Raw genomic sequence first — 22,231 nt, forward strand, 5'->3', positions numbered from 1 at the left:
CATATACTCCACTAATTCCTACATCGTTGTTTAACCGTAAAATTTATTTGCGATAAATATTGTCTGAAAAAAAAAATTCATAAAGTGAAAATCTAACGATTCTTCATTTCTGCAAGAATGTTGCAAAAACTTCAATGTATTCTTCCCTCAGAATTCACCTTTGATCTCACAAAATCATATTTCGTCAGTTTAATACGCGGAAGACGAAGTTTTCTCATAGCTTTAAACAATAAAAACAAAGCATTACTTATCTTCGTAAGGAGCTTTTATGTAGTTATTTCATTACATAGGCAGACCTGTATGTGAAGAAATAGTGAAATTTCCGGTTTTTGAAATAATTGATAAATTCACAAAGGTTTCTTTTCGATTTCTTCTTACATTTTAAATAATGAGATGGGGTGTTTGTACTCTACAAACTCTATTTGTTCCCTGCACTTTACACATATACACATACAGATGTATACACACACGCACACGGAGAGAGACAAACACTATGTGTAAGTTTTCACTTGCCAACTCGAAATATTAAAATAAATTACTGATTCTCGAAAGCTAATTGGAAAATTATAATTTGTTCTGTTGAAATTTTCTCGACATGAATTCAATTTTTTAGTTGAATATGCAGTTAAACAGAATAGAAAATTTTCCACCTAACATCACTATAACATAATATTCAAAATTGTCCCGCTTATGAAACTTTTTTTTTCCCACATGTTTCTACATCGTAATGAAAATTTTCCGATTCGTAAAAAGTTGTTTTACTTTTTGGTTCAAAATGATAAAAATTTTCTCACATAAAGGTTTTTTTTTTTTTTTTTTTTTTTTTTAAATTTATCCATACACAGCAAATTTTTCGATTCATGAAAAATTGTTTCACTTGTTCCTACATAGTACTGGAAATTTTCTGATCCATGAAAATTTTCAGATTCTTTAAACACACTTTCACTTTTTAACATTTCTGTACATGAATTCAATTTTATGGTTAATGAGGAACTGTTACTTCATCAGTGGTATTTGTTTAGAATGCAAAATTTTCCACTTCACATCACTATTCGTGGTACGATCCGAGATATTTAGAAAAAGTAAGTAGTGTGAAATATTAAAAAAAAAGAAAGAAAAAAGTAGTATCAATTAAATATCGACTGCAATATTCAGTTTGAACTTCTTGTATTTTATATCCCATCCCAGAAGTCTGTTAGATTTTGACTTAATATGTCGTAGTTTTGATTACATGTACGGTATATAAAAAAATGTAAAAATATTATATATGCGTCATAGGTTCACACGCAGTATAAAACACTTACGTAGTATCTTACCAATGTACACACATCAAACTACATCTCTACAGAAGTCTGATCAGTTATGCATAAAGTTTATAATGTCTATGTACCAGTAAATAATTGGGCAGTGGCAACAAAAAACATACAGAAAGGAATTTTCGCTTAAAAATAACTCTATTCGTGTGAGGTAGCCAAGTACACTTTTTGAACAGCACATCCTTTCATGAGAGGAATGTATTTTCCAACTAAAAGTGGTTTAATTTTTTTTCGGAGTGTTTCTGCACCTTAGTAAATTTTCACATCGAGAGTTAATTCACCAAAGAATACATTTCTTCTGAGGATTCATTGGGCTGCCAACTTTACATTCCCATGTTTCAGCGAATTCCTTCATGTTCGAGAGTGGTCCATTCACTCGAAATCTGTTGGGGCTATGAACACTTGTTCGGTTCAATCCTTCAGGGGTCGCCACTCTGCACCATGTCTGCAATAGAGAAGCGCACTTAGGTATCAACAAACTAAACACATTAAAAAGTATTCGGATATAAAATAATATTGCTGCGTAATAATTTCGGTAGCTTAAGGGTTTCTATCATTTGTGGAATAATACAAAATATGAGTTTTGGTTTTTGACAAAAGAAAGCAGCAGGAAAATTTGAGACTAGCCATCATCATAAGTATTGTAAAGTACCCAAAATCCTTACATGTGTTTGTCTAATTTATGTTGTTTATTATAAAACAAGGAAGTTATAGTCATACTGCTTAGAAAAAAATAAAAACAGATAACGTCGGCATCACACCACAATTATAGGAAGTTTTCCTATACGGAAATAAGAAGTAAGAGATTGCAGAAAGAGACCTAAGCTAAGCTCTTCGCCACAACCAGGAAGTACCGGAATCCCGGAAAGGGGTTGTGCTGGTTGAAGACGGAGACTAGACTCGGGGAGTTGTAATTAAGATTGGAGAGTGGAAGGACATCGTTTGGAGTTGAACTGAGCTGAACTACCTGTCAGTACTGCATCTATTTGCGATGTTAGATAACCATAATGGTTAAGTTTCTGTGCCATTACGATGTAGTAGATTTCTATAGTTAAGACAATTTCGAATCCTAATAGCTTGTGGTGTGATGTCGAAAATATCCAAAAGTAATTGATTATTTCATTTCTTATTCTAAGATGATTAGTTAAATTCATCCTTGAGTTGTCTAAATACACAGTGTTACAAATTTCAGATCAGCTACGCTCTACCCCCAAGTATAAAAAAGCTCCTAAGATACTAAATCATTCCAGTTAGAAATTTGTAGCACATGTTATGGTGGAGGCGCCGGGTACCGTTGCTTTGCCTAGATCGGATTCTACCTTAGAGGCGTTCAGGTATAATCCAGCGGATGGTAGCGTCATACCACCGGACTTTCAAATGAGGGACGCCAGATACCGTTGTAAAAAGTGAGCTCAATATAACTGACGGACTTAGCCGTTACACACTACTTCCCGTACAGTCGGGAGATCTTTCAGTAGAAAATATCGATCAAGACAAATGTTTAGTGAATTTCACAGAGCCACAGGATATACAGGGTTTGTATGATAAGTAATGAGACCAGGTCTGGAAACATTGTTTTATTGATCTGATCTGTACAGGGACTTAAAAGCTTTCGAAGTACTCTCCTCTTGCGTCGATGCACTTCTGCAATCGATGTTTCCACGCTGCAAACGCCCCCTGGAAGTCAGCAGCCGGCATGTCCTTTAGAAATGTGGTCACGGCTGCTTGGATGGCTGTGACGTCTGCAAAATGGGTTCCTTTCAAGCGTGGCTTCAGCTTCGGGAAGAGGAAGAAGTCGGCCGGGCTCACATCTGGGCTGTAGGGTGGTTGTGGAAGGACTTCCACCCCAATCCGGGTCAAAAAGGAGGTCACTAAGAAGGCGGTGTGGGCAGGGGCATTGTCGTGATGCAACTTCCACCGGCTAGCGATCGCCGGTCTTTTCCGCTTGACGCTCCTGTGCAGTCTCTCAAGGACTTGTTTGTAGAAGGCGGCGTTGACGGCTTGTCCTTGGGGTACAAACTCCTTGTGGACCACCCCCAGCTTGTCAAAAAAAACAATCAACATTGTTTTCACCTTTGACTTCGACATTCTGGCCTTCTTGGGGCGCGGGGACGCAGGAGTGTGCCACTCCGCGCTTTGACGTTTCGTTTCAGGGTCGTACTGGAACACCCACGACTCGTCACCTGTTATGACGTCATCTTCAAAGTTAGGGTCACTGTTCATGAGGTTCAACAGTTCCTGACAACAATCAACACGTCGTTGCTTTTGTTCGTCAGTCAACACTCGCGGCACCAGTTTCGCACAAATTTTTCTCATTCCCAATTGTTCCGTCACAATCTTGTGCACTGTTGTGTGGTTCATATCGAGTTCATCAGCAATCAATCTCAACGATAATCGACGGTCTGAGTTCAGGAGATCCCTCACTTTTGCCACAGTTTCGTCCGCACAGTTTTGTCGGGCGTCCAGCCCTCTCCAGATCCTCAACGCTTTCCCGGCCGTTCCGGAACGCACTGTGCCAACGAAACACCTGGGCTTTGGATAGGGCTTCCTCTTTGTAGGCCTCCTTGATGAGAGAAAGCGTCTGAGTAGCCGTTTTCCCCAGGCGAACGCAAAATTTGATCGCATAACGCTGTTCGATGGAACCCTCCATGTTTGTTGATTTTCCGCCGTGACAAGAATGTTCACAAGGGCTTTGTCCAAGGCTTGTCCGCGCTCCACTAAGGCTCGGAGCCAACTGACGCGCGGTGCGTTGCTTTGCTCGGACCCCCCCCCTACATCCTCCATCACCGACAAACCCGCTCCAGCGACACGCGCGCCGCGGCGCGGCGAGTCTCATTACTTATCATACAGACCTTGTAGGTCGCTATCAAAGAGAGGACACATTCTTTGGAGATATTTATAAATATTTAGAAACGGGAAAAGTTTCATCTAACACCAATGCAGTACGAATGTCGAAATGCTATGAATTAGTAGATGGAAAACTTTACCGAACACATAAGTTTGCAAACGTAACCAAACGTTTACTATGTATTCCCTTTAAGTTACAAAACAAAGTGTTTCATATCATTCATAAGTCGCCATTAACCTCTGCTCATCAAGACCAAACGAGAACATATAATTATGCATTGCATAGAATTTATTTTCCACACATGAAAACGTTCATTAGAAACAAGGTTAGAAGTTACCCATCCTGTTTATTAAATAAGAGAGTCACTAAACCTCCAAATATGTTACCACAGACATATGCTCAATCACAGCCTTTTTCTACTATCCAAATTGATCAGGTAGGCCCTTTCCCAATGTCTGAAAAGCATAACAAATACATTCTCATCACATGTGATCTTTGTACTAGGTATATTGTAACAGATGCTTTAATAGACTTAACAGCAAAATCAATTGCTGACTCGTTATATCGGAAAGTATTTCTCAAGTATGGTCTGCCAGAGAAAATCTTTTTGGACAGACTTCCCGGACACCGTAGTAAAATAATGGCCGAACTTTCAGAAAGGTTGGGAACCACATTGAATTTCATAGCTGTCAATCAGCACGAATCTTTAGGTTTGGTGGAGGAAACAGCAGACATTATTCAGCAAGCGTTACGACACTATGTATCGTCTAAAGGACACACATGGGACTTATTTTTGCCAGCACTCACCTTTTCGTTAAATAATGTTACAAACATAATAACAAAATTCAGCAATTTCTTTTTGCTACATGCTTATCAGCCAAGGTCATTGTTGGAAAATGAATTTCAGACTCCAGTGCAAAACATCGAAAATGCAGAACGCATTGAAGTTTTGAAAACGATAAGAAAAAATGAAAATGAAATGAGACGGTGGTGATGACGGCTAAAGGAGACGGTGATGATGAGAGAGATGAGTGAAATGGTGGAATGAAGAAAGTGGGAGGAAACGGGAGAACCCCGAGAAAACCCACGAGCACGGTGTTTGTCCACCACAAAGTTCACTTGGCGGGGGCTGGGATCGAACCCGGGACCCCAAGCACCAGAGGTGAACGCTCTACCACTGAGCCACCGCGCCCCCATTGAAAACGATAAGAGAAGAGGCTTATCAAAATATGATCAAGAATTATCAAAAGCAACTTGAGAAGTTTCTTCAAGAAAACAAACAAGCAGAATTCCAGATTGGGGACGTTGTCTTAGTGAAGGACCATCAGAAAAAGAAAGGGATCCCAGAAGTGTTCAGTCACAAACATAACAAGAAAGCTACAGTTGTAGGTTTCACTAACAGTGCGAATAAAATCGTCGTAGAATATGAAAATAAGAAGAATAACGCCAAACGTGATGAAGTGGACATCAGATCTTTAAAGAAGATTTCATCAGTAAGAGAAGAAGACGCTGAGACATAAACATCCATTAGCCTGGAAAGTAGGCAATTTGCTCCACAACACATGGGACGAAGAAAATTCTCCAAGATTTGCATCTATGGAAACAATTCAACATCTACAACTAAGAAACATGATGAATGATGTGATCAGCACCGAAGGACAAGCGAAGACGCTAGATGGCACCCATAGACGCCGGTGGACACAGACGACGCCCAAAGAAGAAACAAGTTTCTACTATCAACTTAAGATGTTCCCACGCCGAAACTTTGAGAGTCAACCAGATCTTCAATCAACGAAAGATGACCACCAATACGAGCGAAATCAAGAACCACTGGACGAATATCGAGATGGTACATGGGAAAAGAAGAGAATCATATGTTAGTTTAGAATGGGGATATTAGGTCATCTGGTGAAAGCCTTTCGTATTGATTTCTTTTGTTCACTCAGCAAGTGCGAATAGACTGCGCGATAACAGTCTCTCTTCTTCGGACACCGTGAGTGTAAGTGCCTTACGGTGTTCTTTTTCGAACACAAAGGAATCAATACCCTTATTTTTCTTTCCTGGGACTATTCTATTTCTTTGATAAGCTAGCTAGGCCGAAAACTTTCTTATTTCGCGAATAGGAAGTTGGAGAATTTACTATTTATATACAATCAACAAACTTAGAGTGATTGCATTAATAATAATAATAATAAAAAAAATCTTCAAAGAATTTTTTGAATACCTACTAACATTATTTTTAATTAGTAATTATTATATATATATTATACTACGAACTCCAAATTTATTTATCTGTACACCCCAGTGGGTATTTTGTTTTCAGCATTAACATCTGTTCATGTTGTCTCTAGAAATGTCCAAACACCGGTTTATTCAAATTATTCAGACGATCAACACAGAGCTTATTTCTTATCTTACAATCAGGGCCGCAACTAGGGGGGCAGAGGGGGCACGTGCCCCGGGCGCGTGGTTGGAGGGGGCGCCAGAAAGAAGATAGTGTATCTATTGTTTTAAAAATCGCACCCTTTCCCTTGAGGAACTTATTCTAGAGGTTAAAAGAAATCAAAAGTTTACTTGGCCTTTTCCATGGGACCTCTTTTAGAGAGAGAGAGAGAGCCTCATCTAAATAGGTGTAATGTCATACATTAAAAACCTAATATTGCATGCATTTGTTCCCTTGGGCGACCACAGAGAATCCGCCCCCTTTCCTTTTCCTACCACAAGGAGCTGTTTGTCTGTATAATTCCATTGAGTTGAGTTGATTTTGAGTTTAACGCCCCTTTCAGCAGCAAGGCTATATGAGACGTGAACCTACTGATTAACGTGGAATCCGAACCACATGAGCTCCCGCCAGGAATCGAACCCGGGTCTCCCACGCCAAAGGCGCGTACGCTAACCGCTTAGCCACGAAGAAGCTCTATAATTCCATTGAGAACAGCTCTGAAGTTTAAAACGCTGTTATCAATAGGGGCGGGGGCGAAAAGTTACCGATTTTCGTTGCTTGCAGGTGGTTGAAGAGTTTAGCTCAGACGCGCCCCCTGTAATGTTACGCAATTGCTATAATGTTTTTAAACTAGAGGGCAGTTTTGTGGCGGAAAAGATAAGTTACACGCCTCGGTGTGTTTAATTGTTTCTTGTACGCCTACCAAAGGATTTTGCGAGTGAAGGATGTATGAAATTTTATCTATTAGTTTTGCTTGAGAGCTTTTCGAGGCATTTTGAATTGTTATCTATCAGTCCAACTTATGCTTTATTGTTAATTTCAATCATTGTTTTACATTAATCGTGTATAATGTATAATATTTACTATACATTAAATAATCTAAATATCTTGATCTATTTATTAATATTTTATGAAGCAATTTCTTTCATATTTAATGAACTTTCTACTTAATGCACTGTAAAGAGATATGCTTTGCTCGAATCAGTTTTTTTTATCACTTGTGTGCACCTTAGAGGTGCATATATACAGAAAGAGAAAGTATACAGAAAGGTGCACAAAAAGTACAGAAAGTACTCAAGTTCGAGAGGTACACATAACAATATAGTGTGGAGTTCTTGTGTGCTTTATTGTTGATGGAAAGTTTTCTTCTTTTCTCCACATCAAAGGATTACACCGAAAAATTTACAGAAATAAAAATAAGTTTTTCATTGTTGCATTGTTATGTTCTCAATGATTTTGCATTGTAAATATTTTTTTAAAAAAATATTAATATAGTATATGTTAAACTTGCAGTTAAATAGAATTTCCAAGAATTATGCCATATATTTTAAATTATGCTTTATTTTCTAAAATTATGCTTTATTATTCTTTAAAATTAGTTTCTTCTGGACCCTTAGACAACCACACCCATGTTCAAGGTACCCACCATATGTCTAAATTGCTATTATGCTTTTTATGCTTTTGGGTTGCTCTATTTATAATATACCAGATATTTTCAAGTTTATTTTGTATTGTTTTTATATTTTTAAATGAAAGCTTATGTACAAAATTATTTTTGGGTTTATTAGAACTAAATGTTATTTCAACTATAACTTTATGATGTACTAGATATTTTCTAGTTTATTTTGTATTAGTTTCTTATTTTAATATGAAAGCGTATGTTCATAATTATTCTTCGGGTTATTAAAACTAAATGTGTTATTTCAATTAATAACTGTATAATGTGGCAGATATTTTCTAGTTCATTTTGGGGGGGCGCGGTGGCTCAGTGGTAGAGCATTCACCTCTGGTGCTTGGGGTCCCGGGTTCGATCCCAGCCCCCGCCAAGTGAACTTTGTGGTGGGCAAACATCGTGCTCGTGGGTTTTCTCGGGGTTCTCCCGTTTCCTCCCACTTTCTTCCTTCCACCATTTCACTCATCTCTCATCATCACCGTCTCCTTTAGCCTAACCGGCATAACCGTGGGACGTAAAACTTAAAGATTTCATTTCATTTCATTTCTAGTTCATTTTGTTTTGATTTCTTCATACAACATTAAAACAAAATGTATGTACAAAATTATTCTTAAAACTTGTGAGCACATAACGAATGTAATATATTTTTGTGGTTAAAGTAAGTTTGATTAAAGTACTTAAAAATCGATATAACTGGTTTCATTAAGAATGTTATTTACAGTTGCAATCCATAAGTAAGTGATACTTTTCGACTAAACCTGGGGGGGGGGCGCCGAATTGTGTGTTTGCCCCGGGTGACAGAAACCCTAGTTGCGGGCCTGCTTACAATGCGTTCGATTCAGTGATAGCAAATCAAATAATCTTAGATAGTAGACATACCGTAGAAATTACATATCATCACATAGAGTTACCTATAAATCTTTCATTTTCACAATGGGATGTAGGAAACCAATTTTACTTGGATAAATTACAGAACCTTTCTTCTCAACTATCGAAGTTGACAGTGAACCCTACTATGCCAATATGGGCTCACTTTGATACTCATATTACTTATAGCATTGGAATTATTTTTATACTAGTAGGATTTGTATTACTAATTCTTATAGTAGCTCTAGTTATTAAAATGTACAAGCTGAATAAGATAGTAACTGAACTAAGTAATCATTCACAGGCCTGAAAATGATTAAAGAAATAAACAATGAAATACAATATTGTTATTGAAACGTGAGTAGGCTATGAATATAAATTTTGCGAAGCAAATTTTCAAGTAGAGTCTATTTCACAGCAGATTAACTAGGCAACAGGTATGCAAAGCATCTTTCAAAGAAACTAGTTAATTAAAAAAAAAGAAAGAAAGAAATATTTGGTTATTATTAAAATTATGCTAAGCATATTTCAAAGAAGAATAACCAAGTAACAACTTCAATTTCTGATTTTTTTTTCTTTGCCTTTCTAGGTACGCTCCACAATGCAATCATATACTTTCGTCATCCCTATAATTACTATTTTAATAATCATTTTAATAATTTTGTCATTTATAATATACAAATTATTCAAAATTAAATTAATCCCAAATAACGTTTCAAATTCACATATTCGATGTCAAGTATGTTCCTTCAAAAACAGATTCACACGTAACCCCAGATTGTTCTTCGATACACCTCTATGATGATACATTAAATGAATATCCAACAATTAAGCCTTCTACGCCTACTATAATTCTTAATGTTAATGGTATGTCAATGATTTCTTCTAACTTCGTGTTATTCAAACATTAAAAAGGGACTCATTTCACTACTTCTAAGTAATGGTGCAGACTTAACAGTTGTGCTTGTCCTAATATCTGTAAATAAATGTATTTACTACACGCATAAACAAAAACACTCAATAATCACTCCTACACAACAACATATCAACATCATCAACAAAAGAACAGCAACAGTAGCAGTTTCCCATAGATGCCTTATCTCCACTGTCAGATATCAACAATGGACCACGTGGACTGAGCCGAACAACAGGATCCTGAGGAATCTATGCTTTCAAAGGATTAAATACTACTACCAGTTATCGAAGTGAGGACTTCAGTGATAATGACAATTAAATACATATGACAGAATACATACCTTCAAGTAACATGTATCCCAGTATAGGAAGGAACAGATTACGAAAAACACAAACTCACACATAACTAGTGAAATAAACTGAGTGTTTTGTTTCATTCAGAGTGCGAAGTGTTTTGTGACAATGTGTTTTTTTTTTCTTTCTTACAGACAGGATGCAGTGACATTAACCTACATTTATTGTAATATTACCTTGTCAGCAGAATACTCATGTGATACAAACAACATATATTCATATTATTGGTGACGGACAATGCTGGTGGTGGAACTTATATACATACATACGAGTCAAAAGAAAACTTTATATATACAGAGTGTTCGAAGATTAATGGACGAACTTAATTATTATTTACTTTTTATGTTTATACAGGTGGACAGTAATCTTTTTTTTTTTCCTTTTTGGCACATAGAATCGTGCTCAAAATTTCGAGGCAGGGGTAATGTAAAGTACCCAAAATCCTTACATGTGTTTGTCTAATTTATGTTGTTTATTATAAAACAAGGAAGTTATAGTCATACTGCTTAGAAAAAAATAAAAACAGATAACGTCGGCATCACACCACAATTATAGGAAGTTTTCCTATACGGAAATAAGAAGTAAGAGATTGCAGAAAGAGACCTAAGCTAAGCTCTTCGCCACAACCAGGAAGTACCGGAATCCCGGAAAGGGGTTGTGCTGGTTGAAGACGGAGACTAGACTCGGGGAGTTGTAATTAAGATTGGAGAGTGGAAGGACATCGTTTGGAGTTGAACTGAGCTGAACTACCTGTCAGTACTGCATCTATTTGCGATGTTAGATAACCATAATGGTTAAGTTTCTGTGCCATTACGATGTAGTAGATTTCTATAGTTAAGACCATTTCGAATCCTAATAGCTTGTGGTGTGATGTCGAAAATATCCAAAAGTAATTGATTATTTCATTTCTTATTCTAAGATGATTAGTTAAATTCATCCTTGAGTTGTCTAAAAACACAGTGTTACAAATTTCAGATGAGCTACGCTCTACCCCCAAGTATAAAAAAGCTCCTAAGATACTAAATCATTCCAGTTAGAAATTTGTAGCATATGTTAGTATTGTGCCACTATTGGCATGCCACTTGTCGCAACTGAGAAGCTTCCATACATCACAGTCTTCAACTAACCTCTTCATTTTCACATAACATTTTCCTGTTTTAATACTGTCCGTTAACTACCCTTTTTCACCCCTTCCTCTTTTTCCTGCTACAATATCCTCTAGCACGCCATTTATGATACAGCTCCTCCTGAGTCAATATCCCAGCCACTTTCTCTTCCTCTTTTGAAATACATCTAAAATTATTCTTTTTTCCCCTACTCTTCCTAACACTTTCTCATTCTTTTTCCGTTCACTCCATTCTTTTCCTCACGTATATTTCCAATTGTCTTTCACCGGTTTCGTGTAATGTCCATGTTTCTGCCCCGTAGAGTACAATATTGCACTCGAAATATTCTGAGACGTTTCCTTAACTTTTTTTATTCAAAGACCTACAAAACAGACTTTTATTTCTCCTAAATGCTTCTTTCACCATTGCTAACCTTGGCTTTATTTCATGTTATCACTTAACAATACTACTCAGATATCGAAAACTAGTCACCTGCTGTATAGAATGTACGGAAAATCGTATAACATGAACTCCAGAGTATCAGAGCGTTTGAAACATTGAGAGACAAGCCATGGGAAGGCTATGTCATTTTTGTCTTCACGAATGACAGAAATAGACGAAGGTGATTATTTTTATTTTTACGAAATGAGAAAAATCACAAATTGGAGGCAGTTGTGGCATTGTTTCGGACAAATGGGAATGTATCGTTTTGAAACAAGAACGACATATTGACACCCATTGCAGATATCACACGGCCGTGAAAGTGGCATGTCGAAAAAATATATTTTCCGGTATTATGGCATAATACCAGACGGTGTCAACATATATGGCTAGCCACCAACTATCTTACGGATTGTTATAAACAAACAAGACTTGAAAATCATTCTAGTAGTGATGGCGAGGAGGAGGAAGATAATTACTTTTCGTCAATGATTTGAAGTTTTCTTGTTTGTTAGTAACAGTCTATCTGTAAGATAGTTGGTGGTCAGCCACATACGTTGACATTGTCTGGTACTGTTAGTGTTGTCATATTACGCCATAATGTCAGAAAAGTTTTTTTTTTTACACGACATGGCATTTTTAGGTCGTGGATGTCTACATTTGGTGTCAATGTGTCGTTTTTGTTTCGAAACGATACATTCTCATCTAGCCTACCCATTAACATTCCCATTTGTCCACAAACATTGCCATAACGGCCGTGAATAACTTGTTAATGAAAAATTGGCTTCGACTTGGAACGGGACACCCTGTATATGTACTTACAGTTTTACGTCCGACGGTTATGCCGGTTAGGCTAAAGGAGACGGTGATGATGAGTGATGAATGAAATGGTGGAATGAAGAAAGTGGGAGGAAACGGGAGAACCCCGAGAAAACCCACGCACACGGTGTTTGTCCACCATAAAGTTCACTTGGCGGGGGCTGGGATCGAACCCGGGACCCCAAGCACCAGAGATGAACGCTCTACCACTGAGCCACCGCTATGTACTTACAGTGTTAAAGCTTTCTCGTTGAGAAACGCCGACTGTATTCCAAAACCATAAATCTTAAATTTTTTTGTGTGTTTTCATAAGGGAGGAGCAATTTCTCAATGAGCACTTTTCCACTTTATAATATGACAAAGACAAAATCAGGTTAAAATCATTCTCTTTGGATCCTGTTAAAGAAATTTGAGTACAAATGAATGCAGGCTTGACTTCGGTTCGCGTGGTCCTGGGTTCGATTCCTGGTGGGGGTACCGTTGAACGACCAAAGTGGTTTGGATTTCACTATAATCAGTAGGTCCACGTCTCCTTTAGCCTAGCAGGCATAAACATTGGGACGTTAAACTAAACCAAACCAAAATTGGAGTACAAAATACTGATTCTCTTTTTTCATTGAGCTCTTCGTTTTAGATACGATTTTATCAGAAATAATGTTCTGTAGATTTCCTATTTTCGGTATCGGACCAACATAATCCTTATCACATATATACAGAATATTTTTTATTGGAATTATGAGTGAGAAGCTCGGACATACCGTTCCATAAGCCATGAAGAAAAGCTGATCATGTGAAAAGTGTTCTAGTCCTGGGAGTCGAGCCAAAGAAGTGTCGTGCTGATTAAGTAGTGTCTGGAAAGCACGATAAGCTTCTCTTATGCCACCGTTGTCAGCAATGTTTTCTGCGAGTGTTGATGCACCGTTCACCTGCAAGCAAGAAAGTAAAGTTTTCAATTAGATATAGCTACAAATGTTACTTGCTACAAATAAAAGCAATCATAGTATTTCCTGGTTTATTTCGATATTATTGGATTGTCGAGATAAGTTGGCTCATTTCTTGTATTAACTAATTAGTTAATATTTATTTTCCATGGGGGCCGTGGTGGCTCAGTGGTAGAGCGTTCACCTCTGGTGCTTGGGGTCCCGGGTTCGATCCCAGCCCCCGCCAAGTGAACCTTGTGATGGACAAACATCGTGTGCGTGGGTTTTCTCGAGGTTCTCCCGTTTCCTCCCACTTTCTTCATTCCACCATTTCATTCATTACTCATCACCACAATCTCCTTTAGCCTAACCGGCATAACTGTGGGACGTAAAACTTGAAGATTTCATTTTTTTATTTTCCACTTTTCACAACTTCTTTCCACTATACCAGTGCCTCAACAGAAATAATCCATGATTCGAAGAATTCACCAATCGACGCATTTATTGAAGAAAACACCTCGTAGATCGTAGGTTACACTGAAGGTGTTGGATTTGGAGAATACGATGGGTACAATAGAATTCCCAAAACCGAGCACTAGAATACAGTAATAGTATTCGTAAGATTAGCGACTGCAATGAGTGTTGTTTTATTGGTTGGATTGTTTCAGCTAAATTGCCTGTAACTCAGGGTGTCTATCGGTCACGAAAGTCACGAATGCCACGAAATCAGAAAACGGTCATGAAAGTCACGAAAAAGTCACGAAATTTAGCGTTTGGGTCACGATTTTTTTTAACTCTGCAAATGTAAGTACAGATTGGGAAATTTTGTTTATAAAACGTCAAAATTCACCATCAAAAATGTCTATGGTTGGCTTTAGACGTTACCAAATCGCAAGCAAAGTACGTTTCTATCGCATGGATGAAAATTCGGCCTAATTCACACCCGAATTCGCTATTGGAAATGTTATGAAATTTTATTGGTTGGTAAAGAAAAGGTCACGAAAAAGTTACGAAATTTCATTTTGCAATTTTAGTAGACACCCTGTGAAGCTCTTATTAGTAAATTACCTTTACCTAGTCTTCCTACCAAATCAAATCATTATCTTGCGTGGTTCCAACTCTTGCGTTGGCTCGAAGCGTTGGTCGCTTATCGGGATTCGGCAATTCTTTCGTTTCGATCATACTGACGTCTTCTTTCTCACCTCAATCATAGGTTGGTGGGGAATATGGAAATTTTAGAACTTCTCTCTCTCTCTCTCTCTCTCTCTCTCTCTCTCTCGGGAGAACTGTTTTATACTTTATAAGGTCTCTTCTTCGTAACTGTATCTAGATATTCTATCCTTAGTCTTCCTCTTCCTTGTTTTCCTTCTACCTTTCCCTCTATCAACACGGTGATCCAGTCGGAGTGCAGAATAAGCTGTTTCTTCCTTTTTCTATTCATGATCTGTCGTCCTTCTTTTCCCTTTCCTTTCCATACTGACGTAAAGACCTACTTTTAATCGTCGGTGACAGTGGGACTTACTGTTGAATGAACAAGCTAGCGGTAGTAGTGGAGCGCTGAAGTGTCTTGTTCAGAGCATGTTGCACCCAGTTACTAAACCTTAGTATCGACGGGGGTCAGTATCATGAGAGTTGCCTTCAGCTGGACAAATTACTTCGTAGATTGAGGCGATCTTTATGTAAGAGCTCGTTCAATTAATCTTACTGAAATGAACAGATCGATGGTAACGTGACAAGTCTTGTAAGATCGTATTTTCCTTTTTTGCAGCATTAAAAAACAAGTTATGTTTCCTGGTACATAGCACAGATATCTAGAGATGTTTGTAGCTTTGAAGCGAAGAGAAATAGGTGTTAATATTGTCCATGAGCATTCCGTCGTCTGAAATTGTTATTTTAGTACTGTAGCGATTGTAATATATTTCCATTACTTAAACTTACCGTAGCTAAGATTGGGGTATAAAACTTGTATTTACTAATTGAAAAACGCTTTAATATTTTGCTGAAGTTAAGGTTCTCTACGCTGCAAAGTTGAGACTCACTCGTCTCAGAAAGGAATTATGAAAGTAATGTCTCGACTCAGAAAGTATCTCTGTATTAGACTAACACTGTCTCGTTCGTATGTACTAGAGTTGCGTATGAGGTCGAGTTGAGACTCCCGTCTCGGAAAGATATTATGAAAATCATGTCTCGTCTCGAAAAGTGTATCCGTTAGAAGAGATCTGTCTCGTCTCATATTTCATGAAAATTCTATCCCGTCTCCTCACGTGGGCAACTCCAGCTGGAAACAATCAGAGGTCCAGCTAATGGTGCCATACACAATAAAAGCGAGCGAGTTTTTTAGGTTTGAATTAATCCTTTAACTCAGGGTTTGCACTGACCTTCAAAGTCAAGGATATTGAAATGAATCAGGGGAAAGTCCGGAAAATTCTTCAAAATGTGCTGAAAGTAAAATCTAATATAAATAACCATTTTGTTTGTTTGTCTGTGTGCGGCCTGTGGACCAGACGAGTGGACCGAAAGTTACCAAATTTAGGTCACAGGTTCCTGGTCCAGGCCCCAGACCAAGACAGTTTTTTTTTCAAAATTCGAACCAGAGAGTGTTTACCGGGTATGTGAAAATAGTAGATAATGACCGATATTTTTTTTCCTTTCGTTGTTCAGTTTGTTTACATGGATATTTTATCTGACCCATGCGAAGAATGGGTATTTCATCAGCTAGTATTAAAAATTATAAAAACTTTATGCTACGCAGCTGAGACAGATAAGCTTTCTTATCTCACTTCAAGTAATGAATAACTTTTGCTAAAGATAGGTACACCAATACTTAGCGAGGCTTTTATTATAACTACATGAATTTTATACTTACAGAACTATTGACTTCTGGAACGACATAGGAATTGTATTCTCGAACAAAGCAATTAGATCTAGTCTTGAAGGCAGCTTCTGTTGCATTGTTCCACCAATTTCTCATGGAGCCATCTTTGTCGAATAAATGTCCTGTTACAAAGAAAATGTAAATGATACTCTTTTTAGCTTATATTGATTTAAGTCCTATTTTTCTTTACATAAAATAGAATACTGAAATCAAATATTTATTGAAACAGAGTTTTCGAGATCTTTATTCTTACTTTATTCAATGAAGAAATAGTGATTCAAAGTATCTCTCTGATATGAGGCGTGGGCAGCATGGCAGTGATTTTGAAAGCTGATACATTGGATTGAGTTTGTGAATATTAATGTGAAAGAGGCGCCTCATATTTCGTTTTGGGTCAGTACAGTGGGCTTTTTGACTGACACACAAAGTAATTTCTTCTAACCTTTTGGTTCTTGAATGACATCATTCGATCAAGGGCAACACAGGATCCGTTGCTGGAGGTAGTGTTTTCAGTATTTTATTTATCTTTATTACAAAATCCTGCCTCTTAAATTTTAAAACAGGATTTAAACAAGCATTTATAAATTGTTTCTTAATAATAGATGTTTACATTTTTAAAACTATTAATTAGTTATTTTAACTTTATAACGATAGGTTTAATTCTTGCTCTTGGTGTCCACACCTCCAATCAAGTATATCTTCAGTCCAATTGCTTATATCCAACATTTGATTAAATTCCTCTACTCATTTTCAAATTATTAGAGATTTCGACACTTTTGTCTTGTTATATTATCCGCTTTTATCAATTTCACTAACATTCTACCAACCGATTTTTAAAATGATATAGTAATTTCGAATTCATGGAACAAATATCGTAAATATAGTTGAAGAGAAAATATATATATATATATATATATGTGTGTGTGTGTGTGTGTGGTGTGTGTTTCCTTTTGAAAAAATACCAAAGATTTCTGGACTTTTTACCGAAGATCTATTTATGCTATTCTGCAAAATTACGATATACACATAATAATGGAAATTTTCGGACATAACATCATGATAGCTTAAAATTAACAGCAATTAAACTTACCTCTGTTGTCGAAACCATGAGTTATTTCATGCCCTATTATAGCTCCTATACGACCGTAGTCCAGATGCCTGCAATGAACAGTTGTATTAATTACACTAGTTAACAAAGGTTTTGTTACATAAAAGGAAATACCTGTTCTTAAAGGAACTTTTTGCGCTGAATTCGAATATACACTCGGTTTTTCTCCATCACGTACGATTTTCCCGTAACAGAGGGATTTTCGGGAAAATCCCTCAAAAATTTTCCTTTTCGTTTATTTTACACCCCAAGATCTTGTCCCCTTGCATATACTGACATAGAAATTATACCTAAGTATACTTTGATTCATATTTAACAAACCCTCCAAGTTTCGTAATAATCGCTTTATTCTTTCTAGAGAAATAAATATGTTTGTATGTATACTGTGTGTACTGTTTATTGCACCTTATAGTAATGCTTTCAGATCTCTTAAGTTGAGGTAAAACGTTTTGCTTTATTACCACAAACACATATATGAAATATAATACAATATAATTTACAAGTGTGACAATTTACAATAAACAATAATACAAATGTACCAAAAGGTCATGAAAAGACAATCAAAACTATCACAATATATGAAACTTCCATTGGGTTACAAAAACGTACACTACTTCCTTCTTTAGTAAGAAATGTTGCATTCTCTAACAAGACCCCAACAATAGTACCCCATCATTGAAGGATCCCATCGTCCCTGGTACCTTTTCTCCATTGCCATTATATCTTGGTGGAATCTTTCCCCCTGTTCGTCGCTGAGAGCACCTAGGTTAGCAGGAAAGAAGCTGAGGTGGGAGTGCAAAAAGTGGATTTTTAAAGACATCCTACAACCCAACTCTTTGTATTTCTGTATCATGTCCTGTACGATTTCTGTGTAACTCTCAGCTTTGTTATTGCCCAGAAAGTTGCGCACAACACACTTAAATGCTGTCCAGGCAGCTAGCTCAGCACTGTTTAACTTGCTGTCAAAGCTATCATCAAGCATTAATTTCCTAATTTGGGGACCAATAAACACTCCCGCTGAAATCTTAGCATCATTCAGGTTAGGGAACTTATCTCGCAAATACTTGAAACCTTCACCAGATGTGTCCATGGCTTTGACAAAGTTTTTCATAAGTCCTAACTTGATATGAAGTGGCGGTAGTAATATCTTATTAGGATCTACCAAAGGAGCGTATTTGACGTTGCATTCTCCAGGTACGTAATTCACTCTAGGTTCCCATTCCTTCACTTCATAATGTTTGTCATCAGCTCGGCTATCCCATAAACATAAAAAACATTGATACTTCGTGTAACCGCACTGCAGTCCTAATAAAATACCAACTACCTTTAGATCACAACATATTTGCCAACAATGGTCCTTGTAATTTATAAGATTTAGCAAAGTTGACATGGTGTCATAGGATTCCTTAATCTTCACTGAGTGCGCAAGTGGTATAGAAGGTTTTTTATTTCCATTATGTAAAAGGACAGCTTTAAGGCTGACCTTTGACGCGTCGATAAATAACCTCCATTCTTCTGGAACGTAAGGAATTCCTAGCTCCGCCATCAACCCATTTATATCCGCACATACGCACACATTATCTTGCATTAAGAAATAGCTTGAAAATTGAACATGCCTTTTCCTGTACACTGATATGTTCGTTTCTGCATCCAATAAGTTCCACTGCTGGAGCCTTGATCCCAGAAGTTCCGCCTCTTGTTTTGTCAGGTGCAAATCACGGACTAGGTCATTAAGTTCACATTGCCGGATGAAATGTGGCTCGCGAACACAGTCAGGGATGAACGTTGGATCCTTGGATGTACATGTTGATGTCGATGGTTCATCAAGGTCATGATCATCATCAGAGTCTTTCGGCCATATCTCTTCCCAGTTGGTAGGGGGCTCGGGAAGTGGAAGTTCATCCCCGTGCGGAATAGGTCTAATTGCGGATTTAACTTTGAGATAACTTATTGTGTATTTGCTTTTTTTAGAATGTCCCTTAACTACTGTGAGACAAAAATAACAATCATCCAGATGGTTGGTGGGTTCTCTCCACACCATTGGTACAGCAAATTTCATGAACCTCCGTTTCCCTTTGGCCCATGCAAGTAAAGTGACGTAGCACGACGCACAAATTATGTTGGGTGCCCAAGTTTTGTCCTGATCTCCCACACGACATCCGAAATATATATAATATGCTAGTTTCACCGATGGCGTAATGGATCTACACTGTCCTTTAACTACAAACTGGCCACACACATAACAAAAACTATTTGGTGAGTTAACACACGAACGCCGTCCTCTTGACGCCATTGTACTGATCACAAACTAAACTTCTGGTCTTAGTTGGGTATAATGCCGTTAAGATCAAACATGAAAGCACTCTTAGCAGCAAAGACAACTTTGAAAGTGAAGTAGTGTTAAACCACACGCCAATATAAAAATATACAAAACTCCCAGGTGTCAAGAACACAAGAAAGAAAGAAATGCGCGGGGGGAGGGGGAAACGACACCGTAGTGGAAAATTCAGACTGCATTAGTTCATTGTTGTCAACAATGAGTCTGTATTCCATTCTTTCTTTCTTTTGCATTCTGTTACATTTGATAACAAATATTGATAACCATTTCATGAACAAAACGAAAAAACTTGGAGAATTGTATATATATGTATTAAGATATACATATACTGTACGTTTAAAAAAATATACGTTGGAAGTACATTCTATTTTTATACACGTTTCTAATTTACAGAGAGCAATACAAGTGTGTTGTTGACTATTGTAAATATTCATTTTTATGTCTGTGTTTGTAGTAATAAAGCAAATCGTTTTTACCCCAACTCAGGAGATCTGAAAGCATTACTATCAGGTGCAATAAACAGTGCACACAGTATACATACAAATATATTTATTTCTCTAGAAAGAACAAAGCGATTTTTACGAAACTTTTAGGGTTTATTAAATATATATCAAGGTATACTTAGGTATAATTTCTATGTTACTATATGTAAGGGGACAGGAGCTAGGGGAATAAAATATCTGAAAAAGGGAAATTTTTGAGGGAATTTCCCGAAAATCGCTCTGTTACGGGAAAACTGTACGTGATGGAGAGAAACCGAGTGCATATTCGAATTCAGCGTAAAAAGTTCCTTTAAGATCAGGTGATTTTTCTCATGTAACAAACAAAAAGTTTAAATTTGTTAACTAGTGTTATTTGCTAATAATATGTGTCACTAAATGTTTACACGAAACCATAATAGGCCTACATATCTGCCTTAATGCATAATCGTGTCAGGTTAAACTCAAAAAGAAACTTTTTTCAAGTTCTAAATATGTGTTCGTTTATACCTGACTTCCAAATTATTGTTCAAGATTTAATGGAAGTACCAGTAACTGACCTTTTCCGTTTTCCAGTTTTCAATTTCTGCTGACAATTTCGATTGCTTATGCTACAATATTCAACGGAACATACAATAAGGATGGGGTAATGAGGGTTTAATTACTACAATGTTCTTTAGATAAAGAAAAAATGCTTCTATAGCCTTGTCATTACACCACAGATTAAGAAATTATCAGATATATCCCTTTGCAGCTTTAGCTGTTTTTAGTATTTATCTTCAAACAGTTTGTCTACTATATAATGGTGCCAGGGGTGGATCCAGGACGGACTTCTGGGGGGGGGCGGTGGGTTGTAATACTGCTACTTACAGTTACTTTTAAGAGCTTCAAACTCTGGGATGGGTTTTACTTATATGTAAAATAAGAAGGTTTCCTCTTCTGGGGGGGGGGGGGACGAACACCGCGATCGCCCTCCCTGGATCCGCCCCTGAATGGTGCCAATGTTTAGATAATCTAAATACGTACTAGTTCAAAATAGCTGTATCTATCGTTCTTCCTTTGCGAAACCCATTTTGCGCATAAGATATAATGGTATATTTTTGAACATGGTATGTAAAGCTGATTATTTATTGCTAATTGTACGATTTTTGAGAAAACAGAAAGTTGTGACAGGGGTCTATAATTACCTATGTTCTCTCTCGATTTCTCTTTGAAAAGGAGAGTAATTTTTGCAGTATATTAGCTCATAACTAACAACCCGTTAATTGTTATTTTTTGTTATAGGAGATCTTTCGGTGAAATCTTCAACTGGAACTTCAAGATATCCTAACAACTATTTTAAATTCTGCTGCTTCCCATTTAGGTGACCATATACAGAATGTCTCAAAAGTCCTGTTACATAGGGTAAGTCTGTTATTATCAGAGATACAACAAAATGTAAGAGAGGAAACCGTCTCTAAATATGATGTTTTCAATCTAAAGTGAAGGAATTTTTGAAATCGGATGAATCGTTTGGCTGTGCACTCTTTATGTGCCCAATGTTAAATGAAAATGCGACGTTGCCATTTACCTGGACCCACAACATAAGTGGATGAAGTTATTGTCTTTTACGCTAACATGTCGCTGGCCAGCCCCCATTTCAAACAGTAACTTCATTCACTTATATTGTGGGTCCAGGTAAATGGCAACGTTGCATTTTCATTTAACATTGGGCGCATAAAGAGTGTACAGCCCAAACGGCTCGTCCGATTTACTTTAGATTGAAAACATCATATTTAGAGACGGTTTTTCCTCTTACATTTTGATGTATCTCTGATAATAACAGCTACTGTATGTGAAGGTACTTTTGAGACGCCCTGTAAGTACCCTATTTTTTTGATTTTTTTTTTTTTTTTTTTTGCAAAATTGGAAGGGAATGTGATATTATTATATCCTATTTTATTAATAAA

General features: G+C 37.2%; 1 protein-coding gene across 1 annotated transcript in view; it reads right to left on the bottom strand.

Annotated features, from left to right (window-relative positions):
- Nucleotides 1–689: 689 nt before the first annotated feature.
- Nucleotides 690–22,231, bottom strand: part of LOC145672001 (endothelin-converting enzyme 1-like) — a 103,211-nt gene continuing 81,669 nt past the window's right edge. Inside the window, exons 15-18 of the mRNA XM_081741183.1 lie at nucleotides 17,448–17,515; nucleotides 16,349–16,479; nucleotides 13,321–13,488; nucleotides 690–1,761 (exon numbers count right to left, since the gene is read on the bottom strand). Coding sequence (XP_081597309.1) covers nucleotides 1,594–1,761; nucleotides 13,321–13,488; nucleotides 16,349–16,479; nucleotides 17,448–17,515 — 535 coding nt within the window. The 3' untranslated portion in view covers nucleotides 690–1,593. The remainder of the gene's footprint in view (nucleotides 1,762–13,320; nucleotides 13,489–16,348; nucleotides 16,480–17,447; nucleotides 17,516–22,231) is intronic.

Source organism: Thermobia domestica, chromosome 15 (genome assembly GCF_964235325.1).
Source record: "Thermobia domestica chromosome 15, izTheDome1.hap1.1, whole genome shotgun sequence".
NCBI lineage: Eukaryota > Metazoa > Arthropoda > Insecta > Zygentoma > Lepismatidae > Thermobia > Thermobia domestica.